Below are 22,027 nucleotides of genomic sequence, written 5' to 3'. Positions count from 1 at the left end.
AATGGTTTTTTATATTCTTTCTTTGCATTTCTAAGGGTGAAGAGAGTAAATGGTAGATATCTAGAGCAATGGCACTCACGCTTGGAATACCCTACTTTTCGCATTGTTAATCAAGTTCTTTCCAAATTTAATTTACCCTTGTTATGCTTGTTTCAGTTCTTTTAGTAAATAACTTCCTTTTTTTATATTTTATTTTGTATCATGTACTAAAATAAAATTTCATGTGAAATTAATTTGCACAGATGTATGGGTCCATTTCCTTTGACTTTATCCCTAGACAGATAAAAGTGATGTCCTTTCAATTTAAAAAAATGGCAAAAATATGTGGTTCAAGGCTTTTCATTTATATTTGAATAGTTTGAAATATCATTATATCCTATCTTATAAAAATCGAGAGAGAGAGAGAGAGAGAGAGAGAGAGAGAGATGGCAGCAGAGCAAACAGGCAAAACGTCCGAAGCATATCCGATGAAAGGTGGAGATGGTGTCCGTAGCTACGCCAACAACTCGTCTTACCAGGTGATCTTTTTATATATACAAATTAGAAATTAATATTCATTAATATATATATATATATATTTATATATAACTTTCTTATATGTACAATACAACTGGTTTTCTTCCGTCCTTTCAAATGCTTCAATGTTAGGCCGTTGAATACAAAATCAATATCTACATAATAAGTTTATAATTCAAACTTCATTTATTATTATCATTTTTTTTTAAAATTTCTATTTAGCAGCTTTAATTTTTGTTTGCAAATGAAGTCGTGGTATGAGTGGGTCTGAAGCATGGCTTGTTTACAATTAAATAGCTGATTATGGTATTCAACGGCAAAACCAAATCATCTTGAATTTACAGCTTTGGTTCACCATGAAAAAAGTTTGAACGCCTGTGATTGTTATATCAATTTAATATATGGGCAGTGTTTATGGTAAACAGTGTTTATATCAACTAAAAGTCTTCTTAGTGTATTTTTGTAGTTGGTAAAACATATGTTTGTCCGTTTGGGAAGAAATTGTTTAGTTGAAATTGACCTTTTGCTGAAAATATAAAAATAAAGTTAAAAGTTAGGTTAACATATAATAGGATTCATGAATAGAAATAAAAAGAGCAATATGATTAGTGAATAATACAAAAAAAAAAAAGCATAAAAACATCACATTCCAAAAACTTAAATAAGCTGAGCTTGCATCACCTTCCAAAAACTCAAATAAGCTGAAACTTGCTAAAAACTCAAAAAAGTTATTTGTACTATTTATTTATTTTTTTTTCATACATTGATTCATTCCAAGTGACAGAGTTGGGATTCAAATAAAGAACGTCTTCTTTGAAATCACTGTAAGTTGTTAATTGACCTAAAGTTCATTAATATAATTTGTATATTTTAATGAAAGAAAAATTCATTGAACATTTCCAGATTTATGCTAACAAATCCCAAAGAATTTTTCTTAAAATTTAAATATTAAGGAAATAAAATTATTTGTTGCATATGTAATAAAAATTAAATATTTAATTGAAATATTTTCCTAAGTGAAATGTTAAATGAATAGTATTCATTTCTCTTTCAAAAAAGAGTGACACATGACATTAATTAAAAGATAAGTTTGAAGGCTAAATGAAAGAATTTCTGCTCATAAAAATGAAAAACAAGAATTTTGAAAGAACATGTTATATGAAAAAACTTCATGCTCTCTCTCTCTCTCAAACACACACATTAAACTTCCTATTCTAAAAATTTCCGTTAAGGTTTTTATTTATTTATTTTTCTGCAACTGTATTTTAATAACTGATTTTGCTTGTAGATTTTGAGTTCGCTATTAGTTAAGTTTATAAATGTGAAAGATTTTTAAAAATACTAATCCAAAATCTGGCATTGACGAACGAGGGGTTTGAGGGGTTTTAGTTTTCAAACGAAGTCATTTTATAGCAAAGAAAGTTGAAGAATTGATGAAGTGTAATTTCAGTAGAGAGAGCTAACGAAACGTATACAGCAATAGCAAAATAGACTCACAATTTTTGTTTACAGCCACTTATCCATTCTATATTCTCATTTTATATGCTCGTTTGTAGAACATATTACTCATAAACTGTCCATCATTCAGTATCATGCATAGAGTATAGTTGGTTTTATATCACTATTATAAACCTCTGAAAAAAATATCATTGTTATAAAATTTTCATTTAACTTAATCTGTAATCTACATATGGTCACAAAATAATATTCTTGATATGCTTTTCCTCTTCATCGACCTTCTTCTTATCTTATGATTTGTGTCCTCTTCAATTTCTCAATACTTATGAATTATTAATCCAATATTTTAGAGATGATCACTCTTTGGTATCTCTCAACAATCAAGTTTCACAACCCTTTAATCTTTATTTATATTTTTACTAAACTTACACTCCATGCACTATATTTAGCTTTTCAAATTCTAAAACATCCCAAAATTTCTAACTTAGCATTTACTTTGTGTCTAGTTTTATAAACTAAAAATTAAATCATGTGCCAAAAAGAAACCAAGGGACTTCATATTGAATAGTTTATTTTTTTTTTGAGAAATTATTGAATAGTTTATTAATAGACTCATACATAACCAATGAAAATATTTGAGGACTTAATGAATAATATTGTTTAAATGTGAAATTAAAAAAATGTGGTTACAATTAAAAAAAAAAATGTCCAAACAAGATTTATCAAAGAATATAAAATTTGGACAAGTATGTAGGCCAAAAAAATGAATGCCCTCCAAAATTAACAAAGTTAATTACAAGAACAAATAGTGCAAACAAAAATATAAGGATATAAAAAGAAAAAAAAGGAATATTAAACAAACCCCACATTCACATCACGTGCAAAAGAGGTGGGGTTGTCTGACTAAATTTATGGCATGGCAGGCTTGGCAGCCAAGCTCAATGTCATTACCCATTTTGAAAAAGAAAAGAATGGGAGAAGATGTAGGTGTGATGTGTGGCTGAGTAAAATAACTTCCTGCCACTGCACCACTCAAATAATTCCATAAGAAAAAGGTGGCTGAAAATCGGCTACAATCTACACCAACTGCCCGTGAAAGAAGCAAGTGCAGTACTGCACATTCTTTGCAGTTTCTGCCCCACTGATTGGTCAGTTGAAAAAATAAGGACTAATCGGTTTCTTCAATTTCTCTATAAATTAGAGAAGGCTTCAGCAAGTAAAAGAAAAAAAAGAAAAAAAAAGGGAGAACGCACATACACAAGATAAGGATACACACGGACAGAGCAATAAAGAGCAAACAGCTAGGGAGACAATGAGAGCAAGTGAAAAGAAAAAAAGGATAGAGAAGAAGAAGCAAAAAGCAATAAGTTAAAGACAGAAGCTACAGAGGTCAGTATATGAGGAGACTTCACAAGTTTACTTGATCGCTGACCCTCTCACTCTTCCTTCTCAAAACTGAATTTTTGTTGGGTAATACAAATAAGATTGGGTTTCACGAGGAGTTCCTAACTCCATATATGAAACTTGGAGTCTTTGACTTGCCGATCCTATTTGAGAATTACCAAATAAAGTTCTCCCAAGCTTTTGTCTAATGTCTTCTCGAAATTCAATGGAGTCATTGACTCTACTAATTTAAATATTAGAATCTTTGATTTTACCAAATCAAATACATCAATGGAGTTACTGACTCTACTGTTATGAATTGATTCAATGGAGTCCTTGACTCTATCTTATAAATTAATTCATTAGAGTCCTTAACTCCACCAATTTAAATATTAGAGTCTTTGACTCTACTAAACCAAATACATCAATGAAGTCCTTGATTCTACCATGATGAATTCACTTAATGGAGTCCTTATTCCACTAATTCAAATATTAGAGTTCTTGACCCTATAAATCAATGGAGTCCTTTACTTTACTATTCATTACAAATTAATTCATGGAGTTCTTGACCCCACCAATTAAACAATTTGGTGTTTTGATTTCACCAATTTAAAATAATATGCGTCTACGGGGTCTCTCACTCTCAAAATTATTTTAAATAGAGTGGAGTTTCTAATTCCTTCAAATTAATTCAATGGAGCATTTAATTCCAATATGATTAATTCTTTGGGATTCCTAATTCCTTAACTAAAATTGGAGTTTCTAATTCCCAAAATAAAATGATCATAAAATTGATTTGAGAAAAATTTCCAATTCCCAATCTTTAAAAATGTTCATAAAAATAAAATTGCTTTAAAGGAGTTTTCTTTCCTTTAATTAATTTTAAAGACTTTCAATCAAAATATCATTACTTGTTAAAGTTAATACAAAGAAGCAAATGAAAAAAAGGGAAATTTGTTTGGACATTCAATTTCTCAAAAGAAGTATTTGGTTCAATTTTCATAAAAATATGAGTCCTTTCCTTGAGATTAAAATAAATTATCTCACCCAAAAAACTTACATTAAAAAATTTATCAAAAGAACTCTTCCTTCTTCATCTCTAGTACACTTGATAAAATTCAAATTTCTTGTTTTCGTTTCCTTTGTCTTAGTAAGTTTATAGATATTTTTGCCCCGTATTTGGTCCTCAACTTGTTAATTATTCAAGTCGTACTTAAGATGATCACCTGGTATAAAGCTTGCATGTTTCAAGAACATAAAATAGGCTCTACCAATTTTCGATAGCTGCCGCAAATATGTTTTTAGTTTTCCATAGTTATGTAATTATGTTGACAACGAAGTTATTAAAATGATGATAAGGAATACTTATTTTTTATATATATATTTTTTGCTTTTCAGAGAGAAGTTATTGACTCTGCAAAATGGCTGATCACTGAGGCAATTGCAGAAAAGCTTGATGTTGACAACTTCGTTTCATCATACACCTATAGAATTGCAGATTTAGGTTGCTCTGTTGGGCCTAACACATTTTTTGCAGTGCAAAACATAATTGAGGCATTACAGTTTAAGCATCAACGCCAAGGGCTTCATTCTCAGCTCCCTGAATTTCAAGTCTTCTTTAATGATCACATCTTGAATGATTTCAATACACTCTTCTCATCCCTCCCACCAAACAGGGAATATTATGCTGCAGGCGTGCCAGGTTCTTTCCACAGTCGCTTATTTCCCAATGCATCTTTGCATTTCGTTTTTTCTTCGTATTCCATCCATTGGCTTTCCAAAGTACCAAAACCGGTAGTCGACAAAAGCTCCCCTGCTTGGAATAAGGGGAGAATCCACTACCCAAATTCAAATGATGAAGTTGTTAAGGCTTATCAAGCTCAATACACTGAAGACATGGAGTGCTTCCTGCATGCTAGGGCTAAAGAGGTTGTGTGTGGAGGATTGGTTGCACTTATCATTCCTGGCCGCCCCAACGGAATGCACCATTCTCAATCTCCAACAACTGGCGTCCTTGAATCTTGCCTCATGGACATGGCTAGGAAGGTAAGACATGATCAGTTGCCCCAAGTTTTTAGTTTACTTTTTGAATATAGCCCATTTGATTTTGATCTAATTTTTTTATCGTTATCTAAATTATTGATATTAAAGTGAAGCTTGAATAGCCTTCAATAATGCCCTACAACTGTTGTGAAAGACATAGTAGTCCTCTTAATTGTTAAAAAAGTATAAATAATAAGATCCACACTTCCCCTATCAGCTTAGGTTTTTCAGTTGCGCTGTAAAATTGTTGCATTTGGATTACACGATACATGCATGTCCTTAGAGAGCTTTATTTTTCTTTCGTTCAGGGAATAATCAGTGAGGAGAAAGTGGACTCTTTTAATCTACCAGTGTATCTCATGTCTCCACAAGAACTGGAAGCTGCTGTGGATCGAAATGGATATTTTAGCATAGAGAGAATTATTACAGAACTTGGTGCCGTACCTGCAACTCAAAGCCAAAAAATATCATCCAACTTTCGAGCAGCATTTGAAGGAGTGATCATGGCACATTTTGGATATGAGATCTTAGACGAGCTCTTTGACTCATTTGGAAAGAAATTTGAAGTAGAATTCATGACCAAGCCTATGTCAGGAAGTTCCTCTATTTTCTTTGCTCTTCTTAAACGCAAAGCAACAAATTAGAATGCCCTTTGTTTATTTTCGCTTAGTTTGTTAAGTAATGGGATTCATGGAGCTTTAGTATTTTCTGCTTTAGCTTCATTATTATGTTAATGCCTTGCTATATGTCTGAAGGAAAATATTACACCATTATGAATTTCAAAGCCACTAAGAGAAAGAAAGTCTGATGCAAGAGAGTAGAGACAAATATGAAATTCGTTAAACTCTAGAGCAAAGGAGGCGTGGATATAATCGACAAACTCTCTCTCTATTCCATTGGTAAAATTTAGGAATTTTCTTTTTCAAAATTAATAGAACGGATTTGATAAAAATGATTTTATATATATATATATATATATTTTTTCCCTGATTGGCTTAAAAAATAGGCTATTGGTTAATTTTTTGTTGGTTGGGTTAGTTTTTATTATTAAAGAGGACCAAGGATTATGTAGGGAAGCTAATGCAATATTTGGAAAGGGAGGAAGAGAAGAGAAAGGAAATTGTGCTGAAATGACAATTCTCCTTGTTTGGTTGGCATTATAGGAAAGTAGAAAAAAGAGAGAAAATGGGAAGAATGACTAAATGAGCATTTATCCGAGCCTACTTTTCTCATCTGCCCAAATTAGGAGGAAATGAGAAGAAAGCTAAGTAAAAAACATGCAACTTTTGAGGACCCATCACTAAAGACATCTAAAATTTCAATTTTGTCAATCAACAAAATAAACATTTTGGATTTTATTTCGGGTATTTAGGTAAAAACATATATCTAAATTAAATATATTATTTTTCTTTTCATTTCTTTTCAAACATATAAAAAGAAAGCTTTTTCTTTTTCATTTCTTTTCCCTCGCTCTCTTCTCTTCTTTTCTTTTCTCTTCCTCTCGGTTAAAACAATACACATTGGGCCTTTTTTACCAAATAGAACAATTTTTGAAAAAATTTAGGAAAAAAGCACTGGACCAAACTTATTTAGTTATGTAATATTTTTTTTGGAACTCGAGTTTGTCAAATTTAGTTCCAAATGAAACTCGAGTTTACCAAACTCAAGTTCTGGAGCATTTTGGCAATTTGATCAAACATAATGCTTAGAACTCAAGTTTGATAAATTCGAGTTTCACTTAGAACTCGAATTTGACAAACTCGAATTTTAAAAAAGTCCTACATAATTAAATAAGTTTGCCCATATACTATTTAGCAAATTTTTTCTAAAATTATGCTCTAGTTAGGTTTAATTTTCTTGGGCCTAGATTCGAACATTCCGACCATGCTTCCTTGTGACGTGTAAAGCTGGGGAAGGGAGAAACAATGTACAACTGCCATCATATTCTTCTATACAATTACATATGAAATTTCTTGAAGTTGACAAAACTGAAAATTAATAATGCAATTGCGCACGAAAGTCCACAATGTTCACCTTGCCATAAAGAAAAAGAGCCCGCCCTGTTTAGCATCATCAGAAACAGTCAGAGAGAGAGAGAGATTCGAACATTCCGACCATGCTTCCTTGTGACGTGTAAAGCTGGGGAAAGGAGAAACAATGTACAACTGCCATCATATTCTTCTATACAATTACATATGAAATTTCTTGAAGTTGACAAAACTGAAAATTAATAATGCAATTGCGCACGAAAGTCCACAATGTTCACCTTGCCATAAAGAAAAAGAGCCCGCCCTGTTTAGCATCATCAGAAACAGTCAGAGAGAGAGAGAGAGAGAGAGAGAGATGGCAGCAGAGCAAACAAGCAAAACAATTGAAGCATATCCGATGAAAGGTGGAGATGGTGTCCACAGCTACGCTAACAACTCTTCTTACCAGGTATCCTTCTCTATATATACGTATACCAAGAATTTTAGGCCGTTGGCAAGTTTATAATTTACTCTTCGGGTTTGAAATCTCTTACTCATACAGTCATACTCATTTTTATCCTTCGGTTTTGGGTGGGTTAATGAGTCCAGTTCCAATTTTTCTCAGTCTAAACAAATCCCAAAGATCTGTAACCTCTACCCTTGTATCCTCTCACACTTAATTAGAATGATAATTCTTTCTGGTAATGCAAACTAGCTTGAATGACTTCCTAAAAAATTTAAGACTAATATCTTATTTATTTATGTATATCTATAACTTCCTATCGGATCTCATGTAAGCAATATATATGTAACATGCCCAGTTAATAATAATAGCTTAATCTCTGGTAGTATATTTGTCTTTGTATAACCTGTTTGGTTGAACTTATGTTCATCTAAAAGGAAGTGTACAATTTTTTTAAAGGTACAACTCGTAATTTTATAGAATAAAGAAGATAACAAATAAGCTCATCCAAAAGAAGTACTCATGATTATTGTGGGCAATATCTTGTGTTGGTTGGTGTGTGGATAAACAATTGTGTCTAGAACTATATGTTATTAGTTTTTCGTAATTATGTAATGATGACAGCAACTAAGTTTATTAGCAGGGGCGGCGGTACGTTATAGTCAGGGGTTCAAATGTACCCCTGAGTCCCTGACCCAATTTTTTTATTTTTTATTTTTTATTTTATATATATATATGTATAATATTTTTAAAAAAAATTATTTTGAACCCCTCTAATACAAATTTGCACCCCTCACCATCAACTTGACCCGGTGACCCCTTTATTTTTTAAATCCCAACTTAAACTCTAGAAAAGAAAAAAGAAGTCCAAAAGAAAATTTTGGCCTTTAATCTCAGAAATAAAAAGCTCATAAATCAAAATTTGAAAAATCATAAAAAAAGGGTCAAATAAAACCTAAAAATTTATAGCTACCTAATCTCCAAAATCTCTCATTATCCTTCTTCACTCTCCAAACCCAAAGGAAAAAAGGCTGCCTCTGTTTCACACACATAAAATCTGCCGTTGCCTGACTGTTCCTACTCTACCGCCGCTTGATCTGGTTTTTCAGCTCTCTCTTTCTCTCTTTCTTTCATTGTGAGAGTGTGTTTATGGTGTTTTGTACTGCCACCCCTGTGTGGTGTTATCTTTTGATTTTTTTTTTGTTGAGTTTTTGAATCTTGGACCGTGCATGTGACTATGTGTGGGAGTTGTGGCATTAAGAATTGTGTTCTATGTTAGGGAAAAATCCTAATCCCCTCTGTGTCTATGTGTGAATTAAAATTAATGATTACCAAGCAATAGTAATATTATGGAAACAAAACAAAAAAAAAAAAATTCAGCAAGCACCACATAAACACAACCATACAAGAACACCGAATCTTACGTGGAAAACCCTCCGGTGTAGAGGGAAAAACCACGGGACAGCTCCGAAAAATATCCACTATGAAATAGAGATTACAACTATCAAGTTTATGCTAAACTTGAGTCCACAATAAATTGGATATATAACAAATAAATCTCGAGGAATAAATACAATCTCACCACAAAGTCAGTAGAAAAATCTTCCTCTGAATGCTTCAACTCTCCATGGTTGTAGCACTCAAAAACTCCATGAGAACTCTACCAATTTATATATCTTCCTTATGTGTAACTTGAGCAAAGAAAAATGTCTCATTTTTCTTTTTCACTCTCTCACACTCTTACTGTGTTTCTTTCTATTTCTTCACATGGACTGCACCTCCTCAACCTAAAGCTCTTACTTGTGTTTCTCTCACAATGGCCGAATAGCTCTCTTGCTTCAGCTCTCTGTTTCAGCTCTCCACACAAGGCCAAATGGCCTTTGCTTCTTTCTTTTCTTTTTCTTCAGCATGTTCAACACACTTACTCAGCTTTGCATCACTTCTCATTAAGAGAAGTCAGATCTTCCCATGCATGCTTAGCTTTGCATTAAACCAAAAAACTGACTTTGTGGGGCTTGAGAAGACAAGCTCATAAATGAGCTTTGACAAGAGTGGCAAGCAAGTGGGCTGGACCCACTAGGTGCCACGCACCCAACAATCTCCCCCTCCAGCTCACTATGGAGGAGATCTTCAACCCAACTTTTCAGTTAGAATTCATGCCGGTCAACCCGACACAAAAGCTTTAGCTTCTCTCTAGACACAACCTTGGTCAACATGTCAATTGAATTTTCATCTGTGTGAATCTTCTCTAATTCAAATAACTGTTGTTCAACAACTAGTCTCAACCAATTGTATCTCACCTCAATGTGCTTCGAGCGTGAATGGTACATAGAATTCTTGCTCAAGACTATAGCACTCTGACTATCACAATTAACTACATACCCATCTTACTTCAAATCCAATTCTTGTAGAAACCGTTTCAACCAGAGCATCTCTTTACTTGCTTCATTAGTTGCAATATACTCCACCTCAGTTGTAGATAAGGCAACACACTTCTGCAATCTTGACTGCCATGATATAGCTACCCCTGCAAAAGTAAATAAATACCCCGATGTAGATTTCCTACCATCAAGGTCACCTGCCCAATCTGCATCTACATAACCTTTCAAAACTGGTTTAGAATCACCAAAAGTCAAGCATAATTTAGAGCTACACCTCAAATACGTGAAAATCCACTTCACTGCTTCCTAGTGATATTTACCAGGATTAACCATGAACCTACAGACAACACCAACTGCATCAGCAATATCTGGTCATGTGCAAACCATAGCATACATCAAACTCCCAACTGCTGAGGAATAAATAGTTGATGCTATGTCTTTTTTCTCTTTCTTTGATGAAGAACAAGATTTCTTCCTTAGCTTGAAATGAGCACCAAGAGGTGTACTGATTGGTTTGGCATGCTTCATATTGAACCTTTAAAGAACCCGCTCAATATACTTCTCTTGTGATAATCGTAGCTTCTTGACTTTCTTGTCATGTAGAATCTGCATATCCAAAATTTGTCTTGCTGGACCCAAGTCTTTCATATCAAATGATTTGAACAAGTCCTTCTTCAAATTTTCAATCACACCTGCATCTTGTCCTACTATCAACATATCATCTACATATAGCAGAAGAATAACAAATTTACCATTGAGAAATTTTCTAACATACACACAATGATCTGCATTTGTCCTTATGTACCCATGACCCACCATAAATGAGTCAAACTTCTTGTACCACTGTCTTGGAGCTTGCTTCAAGCCATACAAACTCTTCTTTAACTTGCAAACCATGTGTTCTTTCCCTTTCACTTTGAAACCCTCTGGCTGATCCATGTAGATTTCTTCTTTCAAATCACCATGAAGAAAATCTGTTTTCACATCAAGTTGCTCAAGCTCAAGATCCAAGCTAGCTACTAATCCCAAAACTACTCGAATGGAACTCATCTTGACTACTGGAGAGAATATCTCATCAAAGTCAATCCCTTATTTCTAATTGAAACCCTTGACCACCAATTGAGCTTTATACTTCACTAACTTGTCACCATCTTTCTTCAACTTGAACACCTATTTGTTTCTCAATACCCTTTTGTCTTTAGGAAGTTCCACCAAGTCATAAGTCTTATTTTTGTTCAAAGAATTCATCTCTTCAAGCATAGCCTTCAACCAGCTTTGTTTATCCTTATGAGATTGTACTTCCTGAAAAATTTATGGCTCCCCCTTTTCAGTAATCATAGTATACTCAGAAGTGGGGTATTTAGTTGATGGATGACGCTCTCTAGTAGACCTTCTCACTTGAGGTTCTACTATCTCTAGTGGAGGAGGCTGCTCCCCCTGCTCAACACTATCTGTATCTGTTACATCATCACCATTAACACTTGCTGGCTCATCAGCATCAAATTCAGTTGGTTCATCACCATAATTCTCATCTTGTACCTCTTCTCTATTTGTGGTATTATCTGAGGAAGAAGAGATAAATGTAAGATCAGGAACACCTTCAACTGTAGCTTTAGGCTTCTCAGTTTTCTCAAAGTCTGCCAATTTTTCATTCTCATGAAAAACTACATCTCGACTTCTAATCATCTTCTTTTCTTTTGGATCCCATAGCTTGTAGCCAAATTTTGCATCTCCATATCCAACAAATATACAAGGAGTGGATTTGCTATCAAGCTTTGATCTTTGTTCCTTAAGCACATGAGCAAATGCATTACACCCAAATACCTTTAAGTGAGAGTAAGAAACATCTTTCCCCGTCCATACTCTTTCTGGAATATCAAAATCCAAAGGAACTGTGGAGATCTATTAATTAGGTAGCATGCAGTCACAACAGCTTCACCCCAGAATGACTTAGGCAGATTAGCCATTCTCAACATACATCTGATCTTCTCAACAATAATGCAGTTCATCCTTTCTGCCACACCATTTTGCTGTGGGGTATTAGGAACTGTCTTCTCATGTCTAATGCCTTTCTTAGAGCAGTAACTCTTGAATTCATTAGATGTGTATTCACCTCCGTTATCACTATGAAGACACTTCAAAGGCTTTCCTTTCTCTCTTTCCACCATGGCATGAAATTTCTTAAAGTGCTAAAAAACCTGATCTTTAGTCTTCAAAACATAAACCCACACCTTTCGTGAAGCATCATCAATAAATGTAATAAAATATTTATTTCCACCTAAAGTCTCAACATCAATGGGACCACATACATCCGAATAAGCAAGATCTTATACATTGGGTTTTCTAGTAGAGGGTATATTAAATGAAACTCTATGTTGTTTACCAAATAAACAAAAGTCACAAGGATTTAGTGACGTACCTTTGGCAAAGGGAATGAGAGACTTCTTTGCCAAGATCTGCAACCATTTTTCACTCATGTGAGCTAGCCGCCTATGCCACAAGTTAGGCGAAGAATCCTCTTGAGTTACACCAACAACATCCTTGCACAACTTTACTTGTGTCTTGTAAAGTGTACAACAAATTTTCCCTTTAGCAAACACCAATGATCCTTTGCTAAGTCTTCATTTTCCATCACAAAAATAATTGCCATAACCTTCGTTATCAAGAACATGAATGGAAATCAAATTCAGGCGAATATACATAACATGTCTCACATCCTTCAAAACTAGGGTGTATCTAGTGTTAGCCTTAACACATATATCACCAATTCTCACAATGTCGGCATAACTATCATTGCACATCTTCACTCTCCCAAAGTTTCCCGCTTTGTATGAAGTGAATAACTCCTTTCTTGGAATGACATGGCAGGAAGCAGCTGAATCAATCACCCATTCAACATAAGGATTTGAAACTGTACAACAATCATCTTGTCCTATGGCTAGGACCTCATCTTCCAACACCATAACAACAGCAGTGTTCTCATCATCCACCCTTTTCTGATTTTTATCCTCTTTCTGTTTGTTCTTCCAAGCCTTGTAATTCCTTTTTATGTGACCTTCTTTATCACAGTAAAAGCACTTGAATTTTCCTTTTGATTCTGACCGACTTTTAGATTTACCTCGCCCTTTAGAACTTCTACTCTTACTTCTCCCTTTGTTCTTTGTGACAAGAGCATGTGCAATATCCTTGCCCATATCCTTTCTTCTAGTTTCTTCATTAAGCAAACTATCTTTAACCATGACAAGTTGTAACACACCATTCAGAGCAAAATTACTAAGTGACACTACCAAAGTCTCCCAACTGTCAGGTAAGGAACTTAGAAGCAATAAAGCTTGCAACTCATCATCTATTACTAGTTTCATTGTAACCATCTGATTAACCAAGTCTTGCAACTCACTAAGGTGCTCGGCAATGGACTTACCCTTCTTGAGCTTCAAATTCACAAGCTTTCTAGCAATAAAAGCTTTATTTTGAGTTGTCTTTCTTTCATAAAGACTTCTTAATTTTTCCCAAAGAGCCTCTGCATTTGTTTCCTGAGACACATGGTGAAAAACACTGACATTGATGCATTGTCTAATAAACCCGATAGTTTTTCTATTTAATTTCTCCTAGTCTCTATTTAACATATCACTAGGCTTGACACTATCACCCTCATTAGGGTCATGTAAATTCTTGCAATAAAGGACATCCTCCATCATCGGCCTCCAAATCGAATAATTCGATGCCAAGAGTTTAACCATAGTATTCATAGCTACATTCTCCATTTAATCCAACATAAGACAGTCAAACCCAAGCAACCAAAAGCTTTGATACCACTTGTTGGGGAAAAATCCTAATCCCCTCTGTGTCTATGTGTGAATTAAAATTAATGATTACCAAGCAATAGCAATAGCAATATTATGGAAACAAAAAAAGAAGAAGAAACAAGCACCACATAAACACAACCACATAAGAACACCAAATCTTATATGGAAAACCCTCCGGTGTAAAGGGAAAAACCACGGGGTAGCTCCGAAAAATATCCACTATGAAATAGAGATTACAACTATCAAGTTTATGCTAAACTTGAGTCCATAATAAATTGGATATACAACAAATAAATCTCAAGAAGTAAATACAATATCACCACAAAGCCAGTAGCAAAATCTTCCTCTGAATACTCCAACTCTCTATGGTTGTAGCACTCAAAAACTCCATGAGAACTCCACCAATTTATCTTCCTTGTGTGTAACTTGAGCAAAGAAAAATATCTCTTTTTTCTTTTTCACTCTCTCACACTCTCACTGTGTTTCTCTCTATTTCTTCACACGGATTGCACCTTCTCAAGCTGAAGGTCTCACTTGTGTTTCTCTCACAATGGCAGAATGGCTCTCTTGCTTCAGCTCTTTGTTTCAGCTATCCACACAAGGCCAAATGGCCTTTGCTTCTTTCTTTTCTTTTTCTTCAGCGTGTCCAACACACTTACTCAGCCTTGCATCACTTCTCATTAAGAGAAGTTAGACCTTCCCATGCATGCTCAGCTTTGCTTTAAACCAAAAAACTGACTTTGTGGGGCTTGAGAAGACAAGCTCATAAATGAGCTTTAACAAGAGTGGCAAGCAAGTGGGTTGGACCCACTAGGTGCCAGGCACCCAACATTCTGAACTCCTGATATTTGTTGTTGAGTAACTCAACTTGAGTTTTGAGTCTCTAAAGTCTGACCGTGTGTGTGACTGTGTGTGGGCCTGTGGGGTTAGTGGGTTATAGATTTATAGGACTTATTACTTTTATTAGTTTATAGTGTTTTATTGTTGTTGTTGTTGTTGTTTTTTTTTTTTTTTGGATGGGATGTTTTATTGTTGTTGAGTACTTGAGTTTGAGTTTCTTTACTGTTGGGTGTTGGCGTGTTGTAGAGTTGCTGTGAGTGTTTTATTGATTTGATATAAAGTTGAGTTATTACTTACCGCTTTGATTATTTGATTTATTTGTGACTTGTTAGTAGTTTTTTATTTTGTTGAATGTGATTTGTGAGTTGTGAGTGGTTGTTGGTTATGTGACTTGGTCAATACATTAATACTAAAGACAATAAAAATATAAAACATTTAAAGAATTTTAAACTTATAAATTGGAGACCTTGCAAGAAAGATGGTGGAGACAAATAAGGATGTTAGAGCATCCACAGCAGTGGAGCTAAATTTTTAGCAATTTAACTCCACTAAAAGTTACTTTATCTATTTTACCTACACATATGCTGCAGCAGTGGATCTATTTTAGCTTTCAACATAATAAAATAATATAAACATCACAATAAAATATTATAACCACTACAATAAAATAATATATTTTACTACCAACAAAATATTACACTACCAATCTCAACCACCTGTACCGTGTACCGTCAACCACAGGCACAACCACCACCACCACCACCACCACCACCACCACCGGCGGCAGTCCACAGCAAAAAAAAAAAAACCCACAACGAGCACAAGCCCACTTGCCCACAACAGATCGGAAAACACCAACACCACCACCAGCACTACCGGCAGTCCACAGCAAAAAAAAAAAAAAAAAACCACAACGAGCACAAGCCCACTGCCACAAACACAAACACAAGCCCACTTGCCCACAATAGATTGGAAAACAACACCAACACCATCACCACCACCACCACCACCACTACCGGCAGTCCACAGCAAAAAAAAAAAAAAAAAAAATCCCACAACGACCACAAAAGGAATGGGCTTCGGTCGGCGCAAAAGGAATGAGCACGAGTACAAAAATCCACCGAAGCTCAGCCCAGCCCAGTGTGAGGAGTGGTCGGCGCTGGGCAGTCGAGCTAGAGAGATGAGGGATGAGGGAGATGAGGAAGGCCGGCGAGCTAGAGAGAAAAGAAATTGACCGGCGAGCTGAGGACGACGGAGACCGGCGAGATGGATAGACCGGCGAGCTGGAGAGACCGGCGAATTGAGGGATGAGGGAGATGAGAGACCGGTGAAGAGAGAAAAAAAAATTTGAGGAGGAAAGAAGAAAGAGGAGACGCCGGAGAGAGATAGACAGAGAGAAAATGCATTGAATATTTTAAGGTGAGAGAGGAGAGAGAGTGTAATAAAAAAATATTTTTTTTTTTAGATGTGAGCTACAGTGCACATCTAAAGATAGATGTGCACTGTAGCTGAGGAGCTAAATTTTTTAGATTTAGCTCCTCTGCTGCGTGAAGAATTTTTGCTATTTGAAGCTAAAAAATAGCATTATAGCTATATAGCACCACTGCTGTGAGTGCTCTTATATATCCATTGCTATATTTGCTTGTGAAGTTAGTTTTGACTCTTACTGTTGTGACTACAAAAGTGGAAAGAAGTTTTTCAGCAATGAAATATATCAAGAATAAATTGCATAATGGAATGGGGGATCGGTGATTGAATGATTGTTTGACTGTGTATATTGAAAAAGATATAGCTCGTAGGATTGATAATAAATCTATCATGCAGCGGTTTCAAAATATAAAACCTCGTAAAAGACAATTGTAGAATTTTATTTATTTATTTTGGTGATATTGATATATTCAAATCTCTTTTGTTTTAGATTTTATATAATTTATGTTTTTTTATTGACCCTCAGGACAAAAATCCTAGAGGCACCCCTGTTTAATAGAATGATAATGAGGAACACTTTTGCTTTTCAGGGAAGAGTTAATAACGCTGCAAAAAGGCTGATCACTGAGGCAGTTGTAGAAATTCTTGATATCGAGAACTTTGCTTCCTCAAACACCTTTCGAATTGCAGATTTAGGTTGCGCTGTTGGGCCTAATACATTTTTTGCAGTGCAAAACATAATTGAGGCAGTGCAGTTTAAGTATCAATGTCAAGGGCTTGATTCTCAGCTCCCCGAATTTCAAGTCCTCTTCAATGATCACACCTCGAATGATTTCAACACACTTTTCTCCTCCCTCCCATTAGACAGGAAATATTATGCTGCAGGCGTACCAGGTTCATTCTATGGTCGCTTATTTCCGAATGGATCTCTACACTTCGTTCATTCTTCTTATACCAACCATTGGCTTTCCAGAGTACCAAAACCTGTAGTTGATAAAAGTTCCCCTGCTTGGAATAAGGGGAGAATACACTACACAAGTGCAAAAGATGAAGTTATTAAGGCCTATGAAGCTCAATACGTTGAAGACATGGAATACTTTCTGCATGCTAGGGCTCAAGAGGTTGTGCGTGGAGGATTGGTTGCACTTATCTTTTCTGGACGCCCCAACGGAATCCACCACTCTCAAACTACACAAAATATAACATTTGATCTCCTAGGATCTTGCCTAATGGACATGGCTAAAAAGGTAAGACACTATCAGTTGTCCAAATAATTCCAAGGGGTTGATCTATGGCTCCTAAGGCTTCATGCAATTTAAGAAGTCCTTGGTTTAAAACTCTTAGCTATTATTTTGAGGTTACTTCTATCAAATTCCTTCCTATAATTACCTAATGTGTACAATAGACACACCTTGAGAAATAGCTAGGTGGTGGAAGAGCTTAGGAGTTAGGACCCACATTGGCCAAAAAAAAAAAAATCGGTTGCCCCAAGTTTTAAATATACTTTGTGAATATGTTGATTTTGGTCTGCCTTTTTATCTTCATCTAAATTATTTTTCAAAAGTTAAAGCTGGAAAAGTATTTATGTCTTTAAACCGTTGTGACAAGCTTAATTATCATCTTAATTGTAAAAGAAAAAAAGAAGATTAAATCCACTTTTTCCTTTTAGCTTAGGTTATACTTTGAAATTGTTGTTTTTGCATGATACGTGTCTTGTCCTGAGAGTTGATTAGTTTACTTTTAATGTATCTTTCAGGGAATAGTTAGTGAAGAGAAAGTGGACTCCTTTAATATGCCAATGTATTACATGTCTCCCCAGGAACTAGAAGCTGCTGTGGATCGAAATGGGTATTTTAGTATAGAGAGAATGGAGGACTTACCTCCCATTCAAGAAATAATTACTAGTACCATTCCGAAAAGCCAAATAATCGTATCTCACTTGCGAGCTGCATTGGATGGACTACTCAAGACACATTTTGGAGATGCAATCTTAGACGAGCTCTTTGACTCATTAAGTAAGAAAATTGAAGAAGGAATGCCCATGCTTATTTCTGGAGGATCCATTAATTTCTTTGCTCTTCTTAGACGCAAAGCAATGGATTAGAACGTGTTTTGTTTATTTTCGTTTGGTTTGTTAAGTAATGGTTATTCACGAAACTTTATTATTTTTTCCTTTTGCTTATTTTATTACTATGTTAATGTCTCATTATATGTCTCAAGGATCATGAAAGATTACTCCACTATGAATTTGAAAGCCAATAAGAGGCAAGGTTGTACGCAATAAAATTTTGATTCCAAGAATAGATTGGAATTAAAAAAATCTTTTATTTACGTTTCAAGAAAATATTACAATTTCTATGTACATTATTTACAAAAGAATCTATTCCCCTTACTCTTTTGAGTAAAGGTGATCGTTTCAAATTTGAAGCCTTTTAAGTTTTAACAAGCATGTTTCTTATGTCCAACTAGACTTAGTGATGAATTTAATAATAAATCTAGTTGCGTGTTTAAGGAATTTTCGTTCTTCGAATTAATGTTCTCTCAAATTTGTGTAAAAATTATGAATGATTAGATCTTATTGTTAGATAATAAAGATGAGTTTAAGTATATTAGATTTTAAATAAATTCCATTTCTGAAAAAAGTTTCTCTGTACCAAGGAAAGCTCTCCAACTAGCTTTTCTTTTACAGTAGAATAGAGGTCCCTTCCTTAGGAAGGAGCGATAATACTCCTTGGGATAAGAAGGTTATCCTAAGGTTTGTGGGGTTTTTTTTTTTTTTGGGGGTACTGGGAAACAGTGAAGTTTTGTATCCATTCGTGGATTGGTGTTTTTTCTCATCACCATGGGTGATCTGACCTCTAATTGGAATCAACTTACTTTGTTAGAAAAAGAAGGTCCGGGTTCTTGTTTGGATGAGGAATAGAGCTCACCAGAGTTCAGTATTGTTACAAAATTCCTTACAAAAAGAGCATTGAACATCGACACTATTGCAAAAACTTTCATTCCACTTTGGCGCTCAAAAAACGGATTCAGGGTATGTCATTTGGGGGACCACAGAGTATTGTTTGTGTTTGATAACACAATGGAGGTTGATAGAGTACTCCAAAGCGAACCATGGACTTTTGACAAACATTTGGTAGTCATGGAAAGATACAACACTAATTCCTCTGTTGATGAACTCAAACTGGATAGGACTTCCTTTTGGGTGCAAGTACACGGCCTTCCTATTAAGTTTATGAATGTGGGGGCAGTGGAGAAGATTTGTGAAGTTCTGGGAAGGGTCATACCTACTACCAATCCAAGGGAGTTAGAGGGAGGTAACTTCATTCGGGTTAGAGTTTCAATGGATGTTACTAGTCCCTTATGCCGTGGACATTTGGTTTCAATTGGTTAAGAAAAGCAAGTTTGGATCAGCTTCAAATATGAGAGAATATTGAATATATGCTATTGGTGTGGTTGCTTTGATCATGATGACAAGGATTGTGAAATATGGTTGAACAGCGAAGGTTCACTTACCTAAGAGCAGTAGCAATTCGGACCAAACCTTAGGGCAGCCCCGTTCTCTTATTCTTACAAACAAGTCATCTCTGTTCTTGGTTTCTACAAGTTAAGACCAACAAGAAATCAGACCTCGGCAGATAAGGTAATGGTAGGGAATAAAATCAACAGGGGAAGAAAAGAGTAGATGGAGGTTCAGGTAGAGGATCGCCGTGCACCACCGCCGAGTAGAGATGACAACGACGAACACAATCAGAGTTGTGTTGATTCAGATGACGTGGAGAACCTGGAGTTAGGGCAGCCCGTTACGAAATTAAAACAATGTCAGAATATTCCAATGGTGCACAGGAATTAAAGCGTAATGAAGGCCCTCCTCCAAATGCACGAAGTCTTGATATTCACCTTAATGATATTGGGGCAGCTTTAAAGGAATTTGATTCCCTAGAGAATCCTACCAAACTAGGAAACTCCACATACCCTGAATTACGTCCATATGCATCCTTTGAAGATGGTCATGCAAAAACAAAACCGAAGGGCATTAATTCCTCAGCGTTTATTTCGGACTTAAACCCAGTTTTGAATTCAAGTGAAATCAACAGCAATGCACGTGACAACCAAAACATCCCTAGGGTTTCTGTGCAAGCCACTAAGCCACGTTGGACTAGGGTGGTGCATGCAAACAACAAACCATCAGAGGAAGTATCACTTGGCAAGCCGAGTAAGGGGAAGAGAGCAGCGGCACTCAATGATGACCATTCCAAGTTACCCAATAAACGTTACCAGGTTTCAAGGAGTGAGGAGGATGCTAGTATTATATTGGCGGAGGCTAACACCCATCCTTGCCAGTCGCCATAAATTGCTTAGTATGGAACTGTCGCGGGTTTGGGAACCTTTTTACAAGGAAGGAACTTGGAGAAATAATCCGGGCAAAAGACCCCTTTGTCGTGTTCATTGCTAAGACATTGGTAGATGAAGCAAGGCTAGATACAATCCAACAAAACATAGACTTTGAAAATAAGTGGGTGGTACCAAGGGTGGGGCACGGTGGTGGCTTGGTTCTTTTCTAGAAAGCCTCAAATAACTTGGTGGTGCTAGACTCATCCAAGTATTATATTGATACCTAGATTGACAAAGGCTCCCCAAATGAATGGAGATTCACAGGGTTTTATGGCGAACCAGACACTTCAAGGTGTGGTGAAGCGTGGGATAGTCTAAGAAGTCTAAATGACTACCTTGATATCCCATGGTTGTGCGCATGTGACTTCAATGAGATTGTTAGACAAGAAGAGAAACTTGGGGGTGCAACAAGAAATCAAGGTCAGATGTAGCTATTCAGGGATGTGTTGGATGAGTGTGGATTTCTTGATCTTGGCTTTATAGGAAATAGATTTACATGGAGTAAGCACTTTGTAGATGGACATTCTATTTGGGAGAGACTGGATCGAGGTGTGGTCAATGCAATCTGGTTTCTTAAGTTCCCAGATACAATTCTGCACCACCTCCATTGTACTTCATCAGACCATATGCCTCTATATATTAATCTGTTAGGTTTGGAAATTTCATCACGAAGGAAATTATTTAGATTCGAAGAGATGTGGTTATCAGATGAGCATTGTGGTGAAGTGGTGAAAGCTTCGTGGTCATCCTACCATCATAGTTTTAGTGATAGAGACATCTTAAAAAGGGTTGATAAGTGTGGTCAAGATCTTGAATGGTGGAATCACAACATTTTTGGAAATGTGAGGAAAGAGTTGGCCAAGAAGAAGGAGCTTTTGATTCAAGCAGAACAAGAACCCCAAGAATCTGGGCTGAACACATGGGTTAGAGCACTCAAAGAGGAAATAAACATTTTCTTGGATAGGGAAGCTTGTATGTGGAGCCAAAGATCATGTACACTATGGCTTAAGAATGGAGATAAAAATATGAGATTCATTTATTGCCGAGTCACTAGGAGATTCCAGAAAAATGTTATTCGTGGGATTATGGATGAATCAAATAATTGAAGAGTGGATCCGAATGACATAGCAACCCTTATGATCAAGTACTATTAGGACCTCTTCACCTCCTCAAAGCCGAATGCACATGGGGCAGCCTTGGATCACATCCCCAATGTCATCATTGACCACATGAATGCAACCCTTGTTGCTCCCTTTAGAGAGGATGAAGTTAAGAAAACCCTCAAGCAAATGGCCCCCCTCAAAACCCCAGGACCCGATGGCATGCCACCTTTATTTTATCAGCACT

The 22,027-nt window shown here is 35.8% G+C and overlaps 2 protein-coding genes across 2 annotated transcripts; both read left to right on the top strand.

The window, feature by feature from the left end:
- Positions 1 to 376: 376 nt before the first annotated feature.
- Positions 377 to 6,188, top strand: LOC115962718 (loganic acid O-methyltransferase-like). The gene is made up of 3 exons (XM_031081595.1): positions 377 to 518; positions 4,756 to 5,403; positions 5,709 to 6,188. The coding sequence occupies exons 1-3, from the start codon at positions 426 to 428 to the stop codon at positions 6,042 to 6,044; spliced, it is 1,077 nt and encodes a 358-aa protein (XP_030937455.1). The 5' UTR covers positions 377 to 425; the 3' UTR covers positions 6,045 to 6,188.
- Positions 6,189 to 7,642: 1,454 nt separating this feature from the next.
- On the top strand, positions 7,643 to 18,660 carry LOC115965544 (loganic acid O-methyltransferase-like). The gene is made up of 3 exons (XM_031084788.1): positions 7,643 to 7,836; positions 16,876 to 17,532; positions 18,042 to 18,660. Exons 1-3 carry the CDS (start codon positions 7,744 to 7,746, stop codon positions 18,387 to 18,389), a joined length of 1,098 nt encoding a protein of 365 aa, XP_030940648.1. The 5' UTR covers positions 7,643 to 7,743; the 3' UTR covers positions 18,390 to 18,660.
- Positions 18,661 to 22,027: the final 3,367 nt, after the last annotated feature.

The sequence above is a fragment of the Quercus lobata genome, chromosome 10, assembly GCF_001633185.2.
Source record: "Quercus lobata isolate SW786 chromosome 10, ValleyOak3.0 Primary Assembly, whole genome shotgun sequence".
Lineage (NCBI taxonomy): Eukaryota > Viridiplantae > Streptophyta > Magnoliopsida > Fagales > Fagaceae > Quercus > Quercus lobata.
This window is presented reverse-complemented; position numbering and strand designations above follow the sequence as displayed.